The sequence below is a fragment of the Coffea arabica genome, chromosome 2c (genome assembly GCF_036785885.1).
Source record: "Coffea arabica cultivar ET-39 chromosome 2c, Coffea Arabica ET-39 HiFi, whole genome shotgun sequence".
In the NCBI taxonomy this organism is placed as follows: Eukaryota; Viridiplantae; Streptophyta; class Magnoliopsida; order Gentianales; family Rubiaceae; genus Coffea; species Coffea arabica.
This window is the reverse complement of record NC_092312.1, coordinates 30150423-30167839: the sequence shown is the minus strand read 5'-3', so window position 1 is coordinate 30167839 and position 17417 is coordinate 30150423. Positions and strand designations below refer to the sequence as shown.

Genomic DNA, 17417 nt, shown 5'->3' with positions numbered 1-17417 from the left:
ATGCTGATCTTATTGATGCTTTGGCATGGGTGTGTCTGGTGACTGAAGGTGGTTAAGTCATTGGTCTCTTCTGCTATATTTTGGGCATGATTATCATGTAGGCTATTTTAGACCTTCTATGTGTTTTTTCTGTGATGACAATTTACAGTCTGGTACTTTTTCTAGCATAAATGACTAATTACATTCATGAGATTTGTATAACTTTAAATTTTTTAATTTATTTTCAGGACTAGCCCAGAACTTCTGCTTAATTCTGTAAGGACTGTTTCACTCACATCTTTCTTAATATTTTTGTCTCCTTGTTAGTGGTTTTAGTGATTTTTGATGTCTAACGGTGTCTAAAGTGCTGTGTGTGGACTCATGCTCTCCCCCTCCCCTTTTTTTTCAAAACGCTGAGTTGGAAATTTGTCCAAATGTAGCAGCATTTATGTTCATATGAGATCTGTTGCTGTGATGCCTGTACATGTTGAGGCATCTGATGGAACTTTTTGGGTCACTTTCTAATGAAAGTAATGGGACAGCAACTACCTCAAGTAGTTTAATTGTCAAAAGTGACTAAACTTCAATATCAGAAATGTTCTTGTTATCCCTCCATAATAGAGTGGCTAAGGACCTATGGAGTCTGCAATTCCTTGTTCTCATGCTGCAAACTCGTGACCTGTGGCATCTTGGACATGGATGGTCTCAAAGCTTCCCTTATGTTTCTCTCTATTCTTGATTACTCCAACCCAACCTCTGTTCCTTCCCCCAGTCACCATGACAACATTCCCAACATCAAACTTGATGAATTTAGTAATCTTGTTGTTCTCCAGGTCAAGTTTGATGGTGTCATTGGCCTTGATGAGTGGGTCTGGGTAACGAATGGTATGACCATCATAGGTATTCAGCTATGGCTTGCCCTTCTGTCCAAACTGTACTGATCGAACCTTACACAGCTTAAACTTTGCCTCCTCATCCCTGAAACTTCTGGTTTGATTAGCTGGCCCTGGCTATGTTGTTAACTAAGCTGATATGGTGATCATTGTCTGTGTGGCCCGGGATACAGTAGTGCTTGCCAAGAAAATCTCACAAGACTCCAGAATTAATTCCTATCTGCCTTACATTGTGTTTTGCATTGCACACAGCCTCCTCACATGCTTACATTGTGACATGTTTGAATTTAGTAATAGCTGTGTTGTATTTTGTTTAATTTTTATTATTGTTGTATGGGAAGATTAATTTCCTATATTTATTATATGTGTTGTTGTAATATCATGGTTGCATATTTTTTTGTGTTAGGATCAACGGTGCTTTTGAAAAAACATGGATAGGAGTTGGATGACAATTAAAGATTACTTGCATCCTAGATATTTGGCAGGAGTGAAAGAATTCGTTCAGTTCGCTTATTTAGGCAAGGATCCCACATATAAGCTCCCTTGTCCATGTAAAGGGTGCAACAACTTTGAGGATCAAACTATGGAGGTCATGAAAAGTCATTTGTGTGGGGGAATTGTTGAGAGCTATACTAGGTGGGTATATCATGGTGAAAGGTTTGAGGATTCTGATGAGGATGAAGATGATAACATAGTTTTAGATGAAGAAAACAGTGAGTCAGATGATATTCAAGAAATGTTAAATGACGTTGGTACTGCAAACTTTGGCGAGAATTGGAGAAATTCGGGGGAACATAATAGGGATATACCAAATAAGCAAGAGGGGGAAGCAAGTAAGTTTCTTAGATTATTATCTGAAGCTGAAAAAAGTCTCTACCCGGGTTGTGATAAGTACTCAAAACTTTCCTTTGTTGTCCATATCCTTCATTTGAAAACTATGAATCGGTGGACTTGCAAATCCATCGATATGCTGCTGAAATTCCTCATTCAAGTCTTCCCCATGGCATCAATTCCTAGCTCATACTATGATGCAAAAAATTTAATTCGTGAGCTAGGACTCAAGTGTGAAAAAATACATGCATGTGAAAATGATTGTGCACTTTATTGGAAAGAAAATGAAAGCCTCGATCACTGCCCAAATGAAAAATGTAAAGCACCTCGTTATAAATCCCCGGGTTCTAAAATTCCTAGAAAAGTGCTTCGCTATTTCCCCTTAAAGTCAAGGTTGCAAAGACTATTCATAAACAAGGAGATAGCTCAAGATATGAGGTGGCATAAAGAGAGACGCGTTCCCAAGGAAAACACAATGACACACCCTGCTGACTCAATAGCTTGGAAGGAGTTTGATAACAGTCACCCATCTTTTGCCGAAGATTCTCGTAATGTTAGGTTGGGGCTTTCAACTGATGGTTTCAATCCCTATGGAAACATGAATAATGCATATAGTATATGGCCTGTAATCCTTGTTCCTTACAATCTACCACCTTGGAAATGCTTAAAGGACCCTTTTTTCCTGTTATCAATGATTATTCCAGGTCCTAAGTGCATAGGAAATGATATGGATATATTTTTTAGGCCTCTAATTGATGAGTTGAAAGAGTTTTTTGACACTGGCTTTGAGACTTATGATGCAGCCGTGGGAGAAAAATTTATGTTACGGGCTGCTCTATTGTGGACTATAAGTGATTTTCCAGCATATGCCTATTTGTCAGGGTGGAGTACGAAAGGTTATAAGGCCTGTCCTATTTGTTTAGATGATACAACCAGTGTATATCTGAGAAATGGATTAAAATGTTGCTATATGGGGCACCGGCGATTTTTGCCAGCGGACCATAAATGGCGCAGAGAAAGAAAGTCATTTGATGGCAAGAGTGATCTTAGACAGCCTGTTAGAACTTTATCCGGTGAAGAAATCTTTGAACAACTTCAAGAGTTTGATCAAATGGTGTTTGGTAAGGCACCTGAATTGCTTAAACAGAAGAAAAGAAAACGCATGCAAAATCAGTCAAATTGGTTGAAGAAAAGCATTTTTTTTGAGCTGCCATATTGGAGTACTAACAAAATTAGACACAACTTGGACATTATGCATATCGTGAAGAATGTGTGTGAAATTTTGTTGGCTACAGTGATGGGTACGGGACACAAAAATAGGGACACTTGGCAAGCTAGAGAGGATTTGAAGGAAATGAGATTGAGGGAAGAATTGCATCTTCAAACTCAAGGGGATTCAAAGGTGATGCCCGCTGCATGCTACACTCTTTCACGCAGCGAAAAACAAAAACTATGCCAGTTTTTGAGCTCACTCAAGTTCCCCGATGGATTTGCCTCAAACATATCTCATTGTGTTAAGCCAAAAGAGTGCCAAATTTCAGGGATGAAGAGTCATGATTATCATGTATTCTTGCAACGTCTACTTCCATTAGCAATTAGAGGCATGCTGCCAAAGGATGTTTCCCAAACTTTGGTAGAACTAAGCAATTTTTTTAGGAAAATTTGTTCCAGGACTCTTTATGTAGATGAGTTAGATGCACAGGAGAAAAACATTGTTGTAATACTCTGCAAACTTGAAAAAATTTTCCCTCCAAATTTCTTCGATGTAATGGTCCATTTAATGGTCCATTTACCTGCTGAAGCAAAACTTGCTGGCCCAGCACAATACCGGTGGATGTTCCCATTTGAGAGGTAGTGTAAAGGCTATTTTAAGACTGAATCTTCTTTTGCTTCATAGGGTCGTACTGCTGTGACATCTTATGGCTGCATTTTTGTGACACAGAAAAATGGGTCAATACAAAGGTTATGTGCACAACAGAGCTCGACCGGAAGGATGCATTGTTGAGCGTTACTTGGATGATGAATGTCTAACATTCATTTCTAGGTACTTGCACAATGTTCCTACAATATTTAATGAACCAGAAAGAAACACCGAACGCTTTGAGGCTGCTGGAAAGTTGTCTATTTTTTCTGGAATGGCTCGGCCTTTTGGGGCAGCAACATTTTGTTGCTTAAGTGAATCAGAGTTGATGAAAATACATTTATTCATCTTGAAAAATTGTGAAGAAATTGATGATTACATAAGGTAATAAATTTATTACCTTATGTATATCATAGGTGTTATATGTTTAGTCAATTATAGCACTAACCGTAGCACATAGATAACTAATAATACTATTGTATAGGATGCACAAAGAATTGCTTCAGCAGCAAAATGTGTCGAATGTAGAGCAGATGCACGATTTAGAGTTTCCAAAGTGGTTTGAAGATCGTGTAAGTATGGAACAAACTACTAGAAAACTTGTGGTATTTATATAGTTGTTAATTTGTTCAGTCATTCTAATTTCTTATTTGGGTCATATAGGTCACTTACATGCATACACAAGGCAGATGCTGTGATGAATTGTTGTCTTTGGCCAAAGGACTGGATTTTAGAGTGATCAAATATCCTGGTTGTAATGTCAATGGGTTTAGATTTCATACCAAAACACGTGAGGTAGACAGAAAAACCCAGAATAGTGGCATTATGGTGAAGGGTGAGCATGCTGATGTAGAAATAAACTTCTATGGTGCTATTACAGATATCTTAGAGGTTGAATACTCCTTCAGTCAAAGCCGAGTAGTTCTGTTCAAGTGTGATTGGTGGGACTTGAAAAATAGCTCATGTCTTAAAATAGACAAACAGAGTAATCTAAGCAGCGTCAATTTGTCAAAAAAATGGTATATAGACCAGCCATTTGTATTCGCTTCCCAAGCCGAACAGGTCTTTTACGTAAAGGATATGAGGCTTGGAGGTGATTGGCATGTTGTCGAGTCAGTCTGTCCACGTTCATCATATGCTGTTCTTGAAAAGGATGAGGATAAATCATGTGAAGAAGAACAAGTTTACCAAGAAGATTATCTTGAAGACCTAATTGGGGTTCAAGAGAATGTCGATTTGTCTAACTTGAGAAGAGGTGATATGCTAGCTGATGAAGCTGTAGAAACTGGCATCCTAAATTCTGATTCTTCAGCTAAACATGCCAGGAAAATGGATGATTTTTTTGTTGATGATGATGAGATTCAGCAATTGAGCTCGAGTGAAGATGAAAGTGAAAAATTTGTAGAAAGTGATGACTATGAGTCTGACTAAACGATGTTGTAAATAACATTTTCAGTTTCTATTTATAGTTACAATGTAACTTTTGGTTCAAATCAAGTGTATTTCTTATCTTGAATTATTTTTAGTCACTCTTATCTTCTAATTTGCAATATCTATTGTAAAATACAAGGCATATTAATTAAGTTCCTCCTTCGGGTGAGCATGCTGGTAATTGTACCTTGTCCTGGCATTTTAGACATATTTAGTCTAAATGCATGGCTGATTGATATCTTTTTATCATGTAGTTACATGGCTGGGCCAGGGAAGAAAGGAAAATGTCCTATGCGACCAACTCGAGGTGCTGAAATACCTAATGCAGCAGAAGCTAGAGAAAAAATAGGTGAACAGGTGATGAAAATTGACTTTGCTATGTACTTGTACCTTCACTTCTTTATACCATTGGTTTTAAACAATTAAGCATCTAAACCTGCTGTGTATTTCTTACTTCACTATAGCAAGTTGGTGGCCCAAAAGGTAGTCTGGCTAGCAATGCCAATAATGGTGCTGAATTCAGCCTATCTAGAAAGTCAGTTCAAATTCGCCTATTTGATGAGACTGAGGTTAGTTCTTACTTTTGGTAGTTGGCAATATTTGAAAAATACATTTCTAATGTGTAGTTGGCTGGATTTTAGGATCCTACTACCTCAAATGGTCGCAAAACTGCTACAGGATCATCAAGACATGAGTTGACAACTCCTACATCTATTGAGCAGCAAAATACTACTCCTACTTCAGTACAAGTCGGATCTAACCAGTCCATTGGTTGTGGAAGTGACCGGATTAATGATAGCGATGATGTTCAACAGAATGATACCGGTATATGAGATTTACTTGTAATTTATATTACACAGCTAATTTCATTTCAGATTTTTCCACTCACATTCATAACTGTGAACTATGTTTTGGGTAGGTGGTATCAATGTAACTAGGAAAAGAGGATATACTCGCAATATTGCACTGTCCAAGGAAAAGAAGGCCGGCAAAAAGGTAAAAGTCCAGGTCTCTGAAGTTAGTGGAAGAGTAATTGGAGAAGGGGCACAACAGTACATCTCAGAGGCAAGTTGTGTCATTCGTAAATATGGCAAATGGAAAGCAGAAAAATGGTCCAAACTGGCCAGCTCTGATAGGGAAGGAATGCTAAAACTTGTTAATGTAAGTGAAATTGTTTTGAAGGCTTGTTTTTCTTCTTGACTTGGTAACAACTAGTTCTGCAACAGGACATTTATGCACTTTTTCTGACATTTACAATAAATTTTTCACTCATATTTCAGAATAGTTTTGCTTATGATGAAGGAGAACATGTTAAGCCAGCACTTCTTAAGCAGTTAAATACACAGTACAGAAGTCGACGATACAATTTTCACAAGATTTTCAAGAAATTTAGTACAAAAGAGGAAGCACTTGCAAATCGTCCACAATATGTTGAAGAATCTGATTGGATTTACCTTTGTGACTATTTCTGTAGTCTAAATTTTATGGTATAGACGCCGACTTTTGATCATTTACTATTGTTCTTTCTCATGCTTTTTGTGTGTTAAATTTTGATCACAGCTGAACTTGATAAGTGCAGAAGATAAGTGAGAGGAACAAGATCAATAGATCAAAGCAAAAAACTGCTCATACAGCTGGAACAAAATCCTTTCTTCGTCATAAAGCTGACCGGGTATTTGATTATCTTGAAGACATGTCTTTTGGATTGTTTAGGCGGGCTATTTAACTTCTTATTGTAACAGGAAGCACAAGAAGGGAGGGAAGTTGGACCAATAGAACTTTATGACATCACCCATTACAGCAAGAAGAAGAATGCAATGGTTGACGAAACATCTGCTATGAACTTAGTAAGAAAAATGGAATTGGTACTCTAATATTGTTGTACAACTCTTATGAAAGTCTAACTTCAGAATTTACCTTTGTGACAGAGCATGATGAAGGAGAAAAAGTTGGAATCTGAATCCAGTGGTGCAAATAGGACTGAAGAAGACATTTCCATTGAAGTAACTGGACGTGTAACCGGATACGTACATGGCCGTGGTCCCTCCAAAGCTGGAATAATTGCCCAAAAGCTTGCAGAGATAGATGATTTCAAGAAAAGAGCAGAACAAGCGGAGAAGCGCTCAGCTGAGTTGGAAATAACAGTCCAATCTCAACAACAACTTATGGAGAAGCTTGTGAACCAGCAAAGTGAAATGCAGAACCAACAAAGTGAAATGCAAGATCTCCTTAAATCTTTGAAAGCACAGCTGCAAGGCAACAAGTAAGACGATGAAGGCACATCTGAACGAACTGATTGGTAAGCAATTTTCAACTCTATATACTTGTCTAAATAGATATAATGGCTGCTATGGTTTAAAGTTAACATAAGTTATTGCAATTTAGTTATTGGTAGGTGACAATATTAACTTGTAATATCAAGACTGAGGAGGGACATTTAAGAATTACTTCTGTCAACACAAGGTTCTAATCAGATGGTGTTTTGATCTTGGGAGTACATTTGTGGCTTTATCATAGCTTTGTTATCATGAAACAATAACATTACACAAAAAAAAAAGCTTCAATAGTGTTTCTGTTTCATGATATTAATTTGAGGATCACAGAAGGGCTAAAGAATAGAGACTGTTTTGCAGTAGATAAATATGATAAATATAGGATCTCCTCTGTCCTGCACAAGGCAGAGTGTGTTTGGTCTGTGGTCTTGGCAGTTATAGAACATTATAGTTTTGCAAGGTTCGTAGTTATTCCTGGGGCCAATTAATATTGAGTTCTCTGTGAACTTGCTGAGTGCCTACAGTTAATGCAGGAGAAATTACTTAGTTGACTTATTTAAAGAACGAGGTGATGGATTTAGAAGGACAGGTGCATTTCTCTGACTAAGGACTTTGTTTTCTTGGTTTCAAGATTGTAGTGGTTGAAATCAGCTAACTCCCTTCCTTCCTCTCAAAACTTGGAAAATACTTTTTTGGATTTTGCCAAGTCTTATTTAGCCTTGAATCTGTGCATATTTGTTATATTACATGACTGAAGTTGATTGATAACAAAGATATTGCTTTGAGGCTGAAGTGCTAGGAAAGTGAATATGTCCCATCAACTTTAAGTGTCATACATCACGGAATGCCACTATCCCAAGAAAATGAAAAATGGAATGCTACTGCATATTTATCTCTTACATTGATGTATTTATCATATATTCATGATATTCAACTTTTGTTCTTTATTTAGCAATTAGAGACTATTTTGCTTTTGTCACCTGATAACCTTACTAATAACTTTACTACTTTATTGCAGATACATTGCTCATTTTGGAGGTTTCGAAGAAGATTAGCAGTACGGCTGCTCAAAAACTGTGGTTATAGTGCTGTCTTAAGTTTAGAAAATGTTTTAGAAGCGCAGGATATGTTTTGGGACTTGGAATATATTTTTTAGTGCAGCCTTGACTTATATGAGTAGTATTTGTTCTACTCAAACTTATGAAACTATTTGTACTATGATGTTGCACTTATTTATGACATTTGAATATTTAATATATTATTTTGGCATATTCTATTGTAACGGGTGCCTACATTTGTTATTTATTAAACATTGCTGATATTTTCATTTTTTAGATATTATTGTAGTAGAAAAGTCATGTGTAAGGTGTTGTAAATGAGTAGTATTTTTCTAGGCAGGATGTCTTTATTGACAATTGTTATTGTCACTCAATCAAAACTGTCTATTGATAAGGGATTGTTGCCACAGTTGATCAGGGGTTTATTGACAACAAAGTTATTAGCTGCAGCGTTATATAGGTGGATTTGGGAGATAGTACAAGAGAATATTGTGTAATCAAATCAATTGGGATCATTCCCAGTTCATTGCTTCTTTCCCAAGTTTTTCCTTCATTCTTGTTCATCTTCTTCTCTTTTCTCGCCAACTCTGTAACTATCTTGTTTAATCAATATATCACTATTGAGCTGATTTCATTGCCAATTTTACTTTTCTACTAGTACTGGGTAATATATCTTGTTGATTCCAACGCTGTGCGATTTCATTGCCCTGGTTCTGCTTGATATCATCACAGATGCATGAACACCGGGATTTCACCCTTCGCTGCTTCCATCATTATTTTTCCACTTTTTCTTTCGGCTCCATTCTTGGATAATTAACTCACAAGCCTAATAGCTTCAAAAAAACGAAACAAATCTAACATAAAATTGGGTTGAGCTTTCGCGGGCTTGAGTGGAAATTGGGTTAGATTCGATAGATAAAAAAAAATGATTTGAATCTGAGTCAATGTTTCATAAAATTGAAGTTTAAAATTTGAAATTTGAATCCATTAAATTATTGAATTATTAAATATTAAATTTAATACATTTGAGTACATATCACATTCAATGAATGATTTATCACTTAATTTTGAAAACAAATTTTGCCTAGGAAATTCGATACCCCTTAATTACTTCAGATGTTTAATTTTTTTATTACCAAATGATTTGAATATATTAAAATTTGAATTTATTAAGTTTACTTATTGAATTGTATTATCAAATGACTCTTATTCTCTTACTAGCAGCTGCTAGTTGGCAGGGCAGAATACCTCAGTGCAGAACACCTCTTTCTTACCTTCTTCTCCAGAGTCCAGACTCCCTCAACACTCAGTAGTTAGTGGCAATCCATTAAATTGAAGTTTAAAATTTGAAATTTGAATCCATTAAATTATTGAATTATTAAATATTAAATTTAATACATTTGAGTACATATCACATTCAATGAATGATTTATCACTTAATTTTGAAAACAAATTTTGCCTAGGAAATTCGATACCCCTTAATTACTTCAGATGTTTAATTTTTTTATTACCAAATGATTTGAATATATTAAAATTTGAATTTATTAAGTTTAGTTATTGAATTGTATTATCAAATGACTCTTATTCTCTTACTAGCAGCTGCTAGTTGGCAGGGCAGAATACCTCAGTGCAGAACACCTCTTTCTTACCTTCTTCTCCAGAGTCCAGACTCCCTCAACACTCAGTAGTTAGTGGCAATCATTCTTCTCCGACCGAAAGCCTTAGCCTCTGAATTTGTGTGACCCTTCTCTGACCCTCCTACTCTCTCTTAAGCATCAAATATTGAAGGATTCCAAAACAATTCAAATTGACCCCAAATCGATTATTTATGTGCTTTTCACCATATTTTTTTTCTTTCAGTGATGTAGCACAGTAGCAGTCGCATAGATGAAGTAATAGTAGATATACTGATACTCCAATGGCTTAAGCTAAACATTTCTTCATCTCCTGCATAGTTTGATTTATTTTCATTTTGTGAAAATCTTATAGAATTGGATAGGAAATTTGTCTTGTTTTAATTTTTTGCTTGAGATTTTGCATAGGTTTTGGAGTCATAAATAACAAAAGTTACACAAAAAAACCTCTTTCTTCTTGAAAAGAAAAGGATTGACTTTTTTTCTCACTTTTGGATGTTCATTTACATGTCATGATCTCCTGTATCTTCAATTGATGTCATTATCCCAATGTTTAATAGTCGTCTAACTTTCCAAAGTGTTCTTACTACTAAATACTGGTGATGCACTTCTGGAAAATAAACACTTAGTCAGTTAGTCTCAAGCTTTGACATTATGACATAAGTGTTTTACATTGAAAATATTAATATAAATGTAGTTGTTAATTGTGGCTGCAAGCATCATCTACTCATAATGTCAAATTGTTTGTGAATGCGTTATCTTTTAAATTTTGTTTTTATGTTAAAAGAAATTTTAACACGAATAGACAATGACATGTATGTCTATTTATTGGTTAAAAGATGGATGCAAATAATACAAATCCAAGGCCAGTTGATGTTGATGATGATAGTAGTAGTGACAACAATGTTAAAGACAAAATAGCTATGAATCAGTCTCAATGCCCTAACCCTATTCTCAAAGGAGACAAAAAAGGAAGCTAAACTTTGAAGTTTGGGCTCATTTTACTATCCTAACTTCAAAATCAAATAAGGAATTGAAGTGCAGATGCAAAATATGTCATTGCATTTACTCTGCACAGAGTAAAAATGAGACTGGCAACCTTAAAAGACACATAATAAAATGTCAAAAGATAATAACAAAAGATATTGGTCAGTATCTTATTACTTCTGATTGAAAAGTATTCATCAAGAGAAATTTAGAGATTTAATGATGTATGCAATAATTTGAGCTGGTGATCCAGTGGTTCATGTTCTAGTCATATAAGAAGCCGATTCATTGAATTTCAAAAATTCGGGTCCCTTTCTTGTTTTTAGTATGTTTAATTAAGTTATAATTGTTATCAATTGTACGGCCAACTTTTCTTAAGAATAAGGCCGTGAGTAGTCTATGTCTAGTTGTTTATAATTGGTAGTCAACTAGTAGTTATTTTAGTTTTTAGTATGTTTTCTATTGTTAGTTTCCATTTGGCTAGCTTGTGAAGAAGTCTAAGCCGAATTGTTGAACTTGTCCTTTTAGAACTTTGAGTTATTTATTAGTTATGCTAGTATGATTAGGTTTTGAGTCTTGTAAGGCCTATAAAAGGCTTATCTTGTTTATTAATAAAATTAATCAAGAATTTCCAGCAAAAAAAAAACACTTATGTGTGAGAGAATTTTCTCCTAGGTTCTTAGAAATGATTCCTTTGAATACTTTAGAGTTATCTTGAGTGTTCAAGAAATTTGGCTTATCAATTCAAGAGTATGTTAAATTGTGGCACCTTCTATCCATCAACTTTGGTTCTTCAATTCGATTAATTACGGGTTGAGATTATATCAACATGTTCGTGAACCCTAGAATTAATTGGTCTAAATTTTCCGCTGCCAAATCTTAGGTATTGTTCGTCTAGATCCGTGGCTTGTGAAATACGGGTTTGGTTTCTAACAGGATTCATATCATGTAATCATTAGGCATGAGTTGCCATTTTCATTTGTCGAATATGAGGGGATTAGAAATGTTTGTTTATATGTAGAATGTGAGGATCTGAAAAATTATTTTTATTTTATTTTATTTCTTTGAATACATTTCTTTACTTTACTTTATTGTCTTAATTTTTTAAATATTTTTATAAGTGAGTCAAGTTTTCAAATCATTTTTCTTCAATAAGTTAGTATATGTTAAATTCATAGTGCATTATGGAAGTAGGACCCACTAGTGAGATGTGTGATATACTTTTGAAAATTAAGAGGAGTTTTGTGCAAAGAAATTTTATTTTACAAGGTATTAAGGAGTAATTAGAGGTTGACTAGATATTTTAGCATTTGGGAGACAATTAGATGAGGATTAACCTTGGAATGCCATTTGTCACTAAAGCTATGGAGTTTTGACTTTGACTAAGACCATTCTTAGCCTTTAATAAAAACAAAATTTGACCAAAACAACCCTTCATTCTTTCCCTTCTTGGCCGACCCACTTTGAGAGAAAAAGAGAGAAAAAACTTCAACTCCAATCTTGAATCTTATTTGAATCCTTGAGTTTTTCACCTTAAACTTGCAATTCAAACCATAAAAGGTGACATTCAGGGAGAATTAAGGACTTTGGTGAAGAGATTTGGGAGGAAGAAGCTCTTGAATTCCATTTCTTCATAGGGGTTTTAAGGTAACCATATCAAGAAACCATCTTTTCTTTTATTACTTGCATATGAGTGGATTCAAAACTTGATTTTGGTAGATTACATGGAAAATTTCATGGTTTTTATGGTGGTTGGAAAATTCAAGTTTTGAGTGAGAAATTTTAGCTTTGATATGTTGAATTGAACTTGGGTATGACCTAGTAGCTTTGCCATGTGAATTTTCTAACTTTTATATGTTATTTTGGTTTCATTATAAGAAATTTCAACTTGTAGTAGTAAATTTCAGTTTAGGGTTACATTTTTCCTGTGGTTGTTCTTGAGTTAGATAATTTGCTATTTTGGGTGGCTTTGTGACCTTAAATAAGTGTACTTTATAGCCTATAACTTTGTGGTTGTGATTGAGGTTGGATTGCTATGAATATAGGTATTGAGTTTGAAAGGGAAAGTTAAGGAAATAAGGGGAAATGCTGCTGAAATTTTTATTACTTTCTTTCTCGTGATATGAGTGATGTTAGAGGGGTAATTTAGGGTCGGTTTGGACTTAGGTTGCTTATGATTATTTGAGTTCACCTTGGTGGTGGTGTATAAAATGAAATTTGGATAAAACCATGTGTAAAACAAGAGGAAAAGTAATGATTTCTTCTAGCATGCTTTCTAGTTTCATTTGTTCTACTTTAAACTCGAGATTTGGTTGTTTCTCTTCACTATTTTGCTGCTGGAAATTTCCAACCATGAATTGGAATGAGGAACTCCTTGGTTACTCATGTCCCTTGGTTTCAAATACTCTATTTTCATTCTAAAACTATATTTGAATCTTTGCACTAGGAGTTACTTGGATTTTCCTTAGTTCACCTAAGTTTTGGATGGTTGAACCATAATATTTTTATCTTGGTTGTTCTTAGAGTTTGTTGGTGATCAAGGGCATAACCCGAGGATGAACTTTTGACGTTGCTTTGCTTGAACTGGTAAGTGTACCACTTGTATGACTTGTTGCTTAAAGTGAACTACTTGTGACTGGAATTTATGAGTTGTATGACTGTGATTTGGTTTAATCTGGACTGGACGGGTGTATACTTTATCACACTCGATTCCACTTGACTGTTTGATTGATTTACTGTTTATTTGAAACCTATTACTTGTGCATGACTTGGATGCTAGTCGAAGCCCAATATCTGACAACTTTACTGTGAATTGGAGCTCAAACCTCGTTAGTAGTTAATCGATCGAACCAGCAAGGGTTGGTCGAGGTAGATTGACGGGCCATGAGGAAAACTGTCATTGAATTACTGAATACTGGATACTTCTGATAATTGGTATACTCGAATATCATCAACACTGTTTCTACTTGGAGTTTGGACTCAGTAAGGAGTATGTTTGATAGACAGAAACTAGTGTAAAGTGGGGATATACGATCAATATTTCTTTGTTTTTCTAAATGTTAATGGAGTGTCAACGAGTTTGGATCAAGCTAATGTGACTGGGGTGTCAACGAGTTTGTATCTTTTTACTTGAACCGCTCTATATTAGTTGTGGTATTTATTTATTCTTTTACTCGATGCTTGTTGTTGATAGATTAAAGTTCTAACTATGTGATTTCGACTACATGACCTATGGCACCTCATTGGGCAAAAACTTACCCTGTCACTTTTGTTTCCTTACAGGGGCGAAGTTTTTGGTACGTGATTTTGGGGAAGAGTGGAGCGAGCTCTAGACTTTAGACATTTTTTTTAAACTCATCGATATTAGTAAACCTTATGTGAAATTGTTTAAGCTTGAATCCTTTGACTTGTACTTTAACCTTGAATTGTATAAAATTTTGGGTTGCGGTATTTTGAAGTAATGTTGTACGTTTTAGTACCTGTGGTAATTTTGGATTAGTTAGTCCTGGCGAGAGTTGGACAAGCAGTCCGCTAACCTTTAGGGTATGCCCTAAGAGCAGATGGGTCTGTCACAATTGGTATCAGAGTCTAGGTTAGAAATGGCCTGGGCAAAATGAAAATTTGATTCTAAGGAACTTTAATGTGACATGTTAGGATGTCATTAAGTATGATTAACCTTGTCTAAATTGTAAATTGTGCTTATCCTTGTAGGTCATGGAAGGAACCAATGGAGAGGGTGGAAGTGAGGCGTCTCGGAAGCGCTTTCGAATTATCGATTATGAGGAGAGGTCAGGGGGACCAATCCGACGTTGGAGTTCCGCAAGTCAGACTAGTAGATGTAGTCGTTGCCAAAACTACTCCTATACTAATCATGTGGTCTTGACGGTGCTAGATGAGAGGAGAAGACTTAGGCGTGCCAATTTTAGGGATCAAATTGAGATGGAAAGAATGGGAGGAATTATGGAAATGCAGGCGGATAGAATCCAGGAGTTGCAAGAGACTGTTGGTCAAGAGCAAGAACGTACGGATGCTATGCGCCAGCAGGTGCAAATGGTGAATGAGCTTCTCACTAGGGTGCTAAGAGAGGTAGAAGACCAAACCGAGGGCATTTTGCAGGAATGTAGGACTTTACTTGGAGAGGTGGTGGATGTAAATTTGGCTGACGTAGATCATGGCCCTAGAAATAAAACATCTACTAGCTCTATTGGAAATTAGGTTAGAACTCCAATGAGTCATGTTTTGACCATATGTGAGGGGTAATTAGGAAACCTCTAGTTGGATGTTCTTGTCCTTTTGGTATAGTTTTTGTTCACTATACTTTTGATATGATCCTACTACTTATGTAAATGGGGCTATTTTGTTTGTACCTGACTTTTACTGTATGATATGTATGAAAGGGGTTGTGTTAAATATACTTGATTTTCTAACTTGTTTACATTCTTGCATCTTGCTTATTCATCTAGGTATTTTAATTGTTGCATCTGCATTTCAATTCTAGACTTGTTAAAAATCAATGATGGGTAGACATAGTGGACAAGCCCGTGGGCGTGGACCCAGGCAACCCTTAAATCAAAGGGGTAATCGCGAACCAGTAATTGAACAAAATCACGAACTAGGGACCGATCTCAATACACAAGTAGCCACAGCCATCCAACATATGATAGATTTGCTAGTACAAATAGTGGACCGTCAAGATCAAAACCCTGTTAACCAATCTAGTAACCCTAGGAACTATGTAGAAGGCAAAGATAGAGTACTCGAACGATTCCAAAAATTCTCCCTATCAAAATTCTTGGGAGGACCTGACCCTGATATAGCCGAGAGATTGCTGAAGAAAATGATCGATATCTTTGCAGCATTGCATTATACTGAGGATAGGCAGGTAGCCTTCGCTGATTTTCAGTTAGAGAGAGTAGCCTGTTCTTGGTGGAATGTGATACGAACTAAATGGAAAAGAGAGCAAACCCCAAGAACTTGGGTAAATTTCATCAGAGAGTATAATGCAAAATATTTTTCGTCTTTGATTCAGGAGAAAAGGGAGAACGAATTTATTAAACTTCGTCAAGTAATCCAAACCATTGTGGAGTTCGAAACTCAATTCACCAGACTATCTAAGTTTGCTCCTGATCTAGTAGTAACAGAATAAAGGCGAATAAGGCACTTTGTTCAAGGGCTAAATGTCGAAATTCAGAAAGATTTAGCAGTAGCCCAAATCAATACATTTAGTGATGTTATGGAGAAAATCTAGCGGGTTGAAAGTGCAAGGCTACAAGTTAGATCTTTTCAAGCAAAGAAACGAGATATGCCTAGTAGTAACTTTGGACAAGGGGATAAAAATATACCTCTTAAATTTGAAAGAGAGATAGACGGAATAAGTCTTTCCGGGACGCCCAGAGGAGCCCCGTCAAGAGAAGGTCAAGGCGAGAGAGGACAACAAAGAGGTGCGCCACAAGAAGGCTCGGCATCAGCTTCCCGTATCTCCTGTGGATACTGTAGGAAGCCGAACCATACTAAGAGAGTTGTTGGAGGAAGAAAAAAAATGTTTACGTTGTGGAAGTGTCAAGTATCAGATCGTCAATTGTCTAGACCCGCCTTGAGAGAAGAGTGAGACTCAGCATTCAAATAAGACAAACCCTGGGCAGACAAAGGTGGAAGGAAATAGATCGAAAGTGCCGATTCGGATGTATGCAATGGAGCAACACCAGCTCCCTGACTCGTTTGAGGTTATAAAATGTATGATCTCTGTATTCTACCATTTAGCTAAGATTCTAATAGATTTCAGTGCTACCCATTCTTTTATTAACCCTAATTTTATGTATGAAATTGATGTAAAACCTGTTAGATTGTCATATGATTTCGAAGTTAGTACTCCTATGGATGATGAACGTTTGATCACTAGTATGGTTTATAAGAATTGTGAAATTTGGATTGGAGAGAGAAAATTATTGAGAGATTTAATAAATTTAACCATTAAGGGGTATAATGTCATCTTAGATATGGATTGATTAATTCAATATGATGTTCAACTAAATTGCAAGAAGAAAGTGAAAGAACTTCGCATATCTGGGGACGCAACCTTAACACTAGACGTGAGAGGTAGATTAGCCTCATCTGCATTTATTTTGGGTAATCGGGTTAGGAAATTGTTGAGTAAAAGGGCGCAAGGTTACCTAACTTTTCTATTAAATACTCCGACAGATAAGTTGAAGATAGAAAATGTACCGGTAATAAAGGAGTATCTGGATGTGTTCTCTGATGAATTAGTGACCTTACCTCCAGAGAGAAAGAGAGATAGAATTTAAAATTGATCTATTATCTGAAACAATACCTATCTCTAAAACTCCATATCAAATGGCACTCGCTGAATTTATGGAATTGAAGTTACAATTGCAAGATTTATTGGAGCGAGAGTTTATTCGAGAAAGTGGATCTCCATGAGGAGTTCCAGTACTCTTTGTTAAAAAGAAAGA

The 17417-nt window shown here is 36.0% G+C and overlaps 1 protein-coding gene across 1 annotated transcript; it reads left to right on the top strand.

Moving 5' to 3' along the window:
• Positions 1-674: 674 nt before the first annotated feature.
• LOC113724238 (uncharacterized) lies at positions 675-4995 on the top strand. The gene is made up of 5 exons (XM_072076904.1): positions 675-864; positions 1358-3554; positions 3646-3948; positions 4049-4136; positions 4228-4995. Exons 1-5 carry the CDS (start codon positions 675-677, stop codon positions 4993-4995), a joined length of 3546 nt encoding a protein of 1181 aa, XP_071933005.1.
• Positions 4996-17417: the final 12422 nt, after the last annotated feature.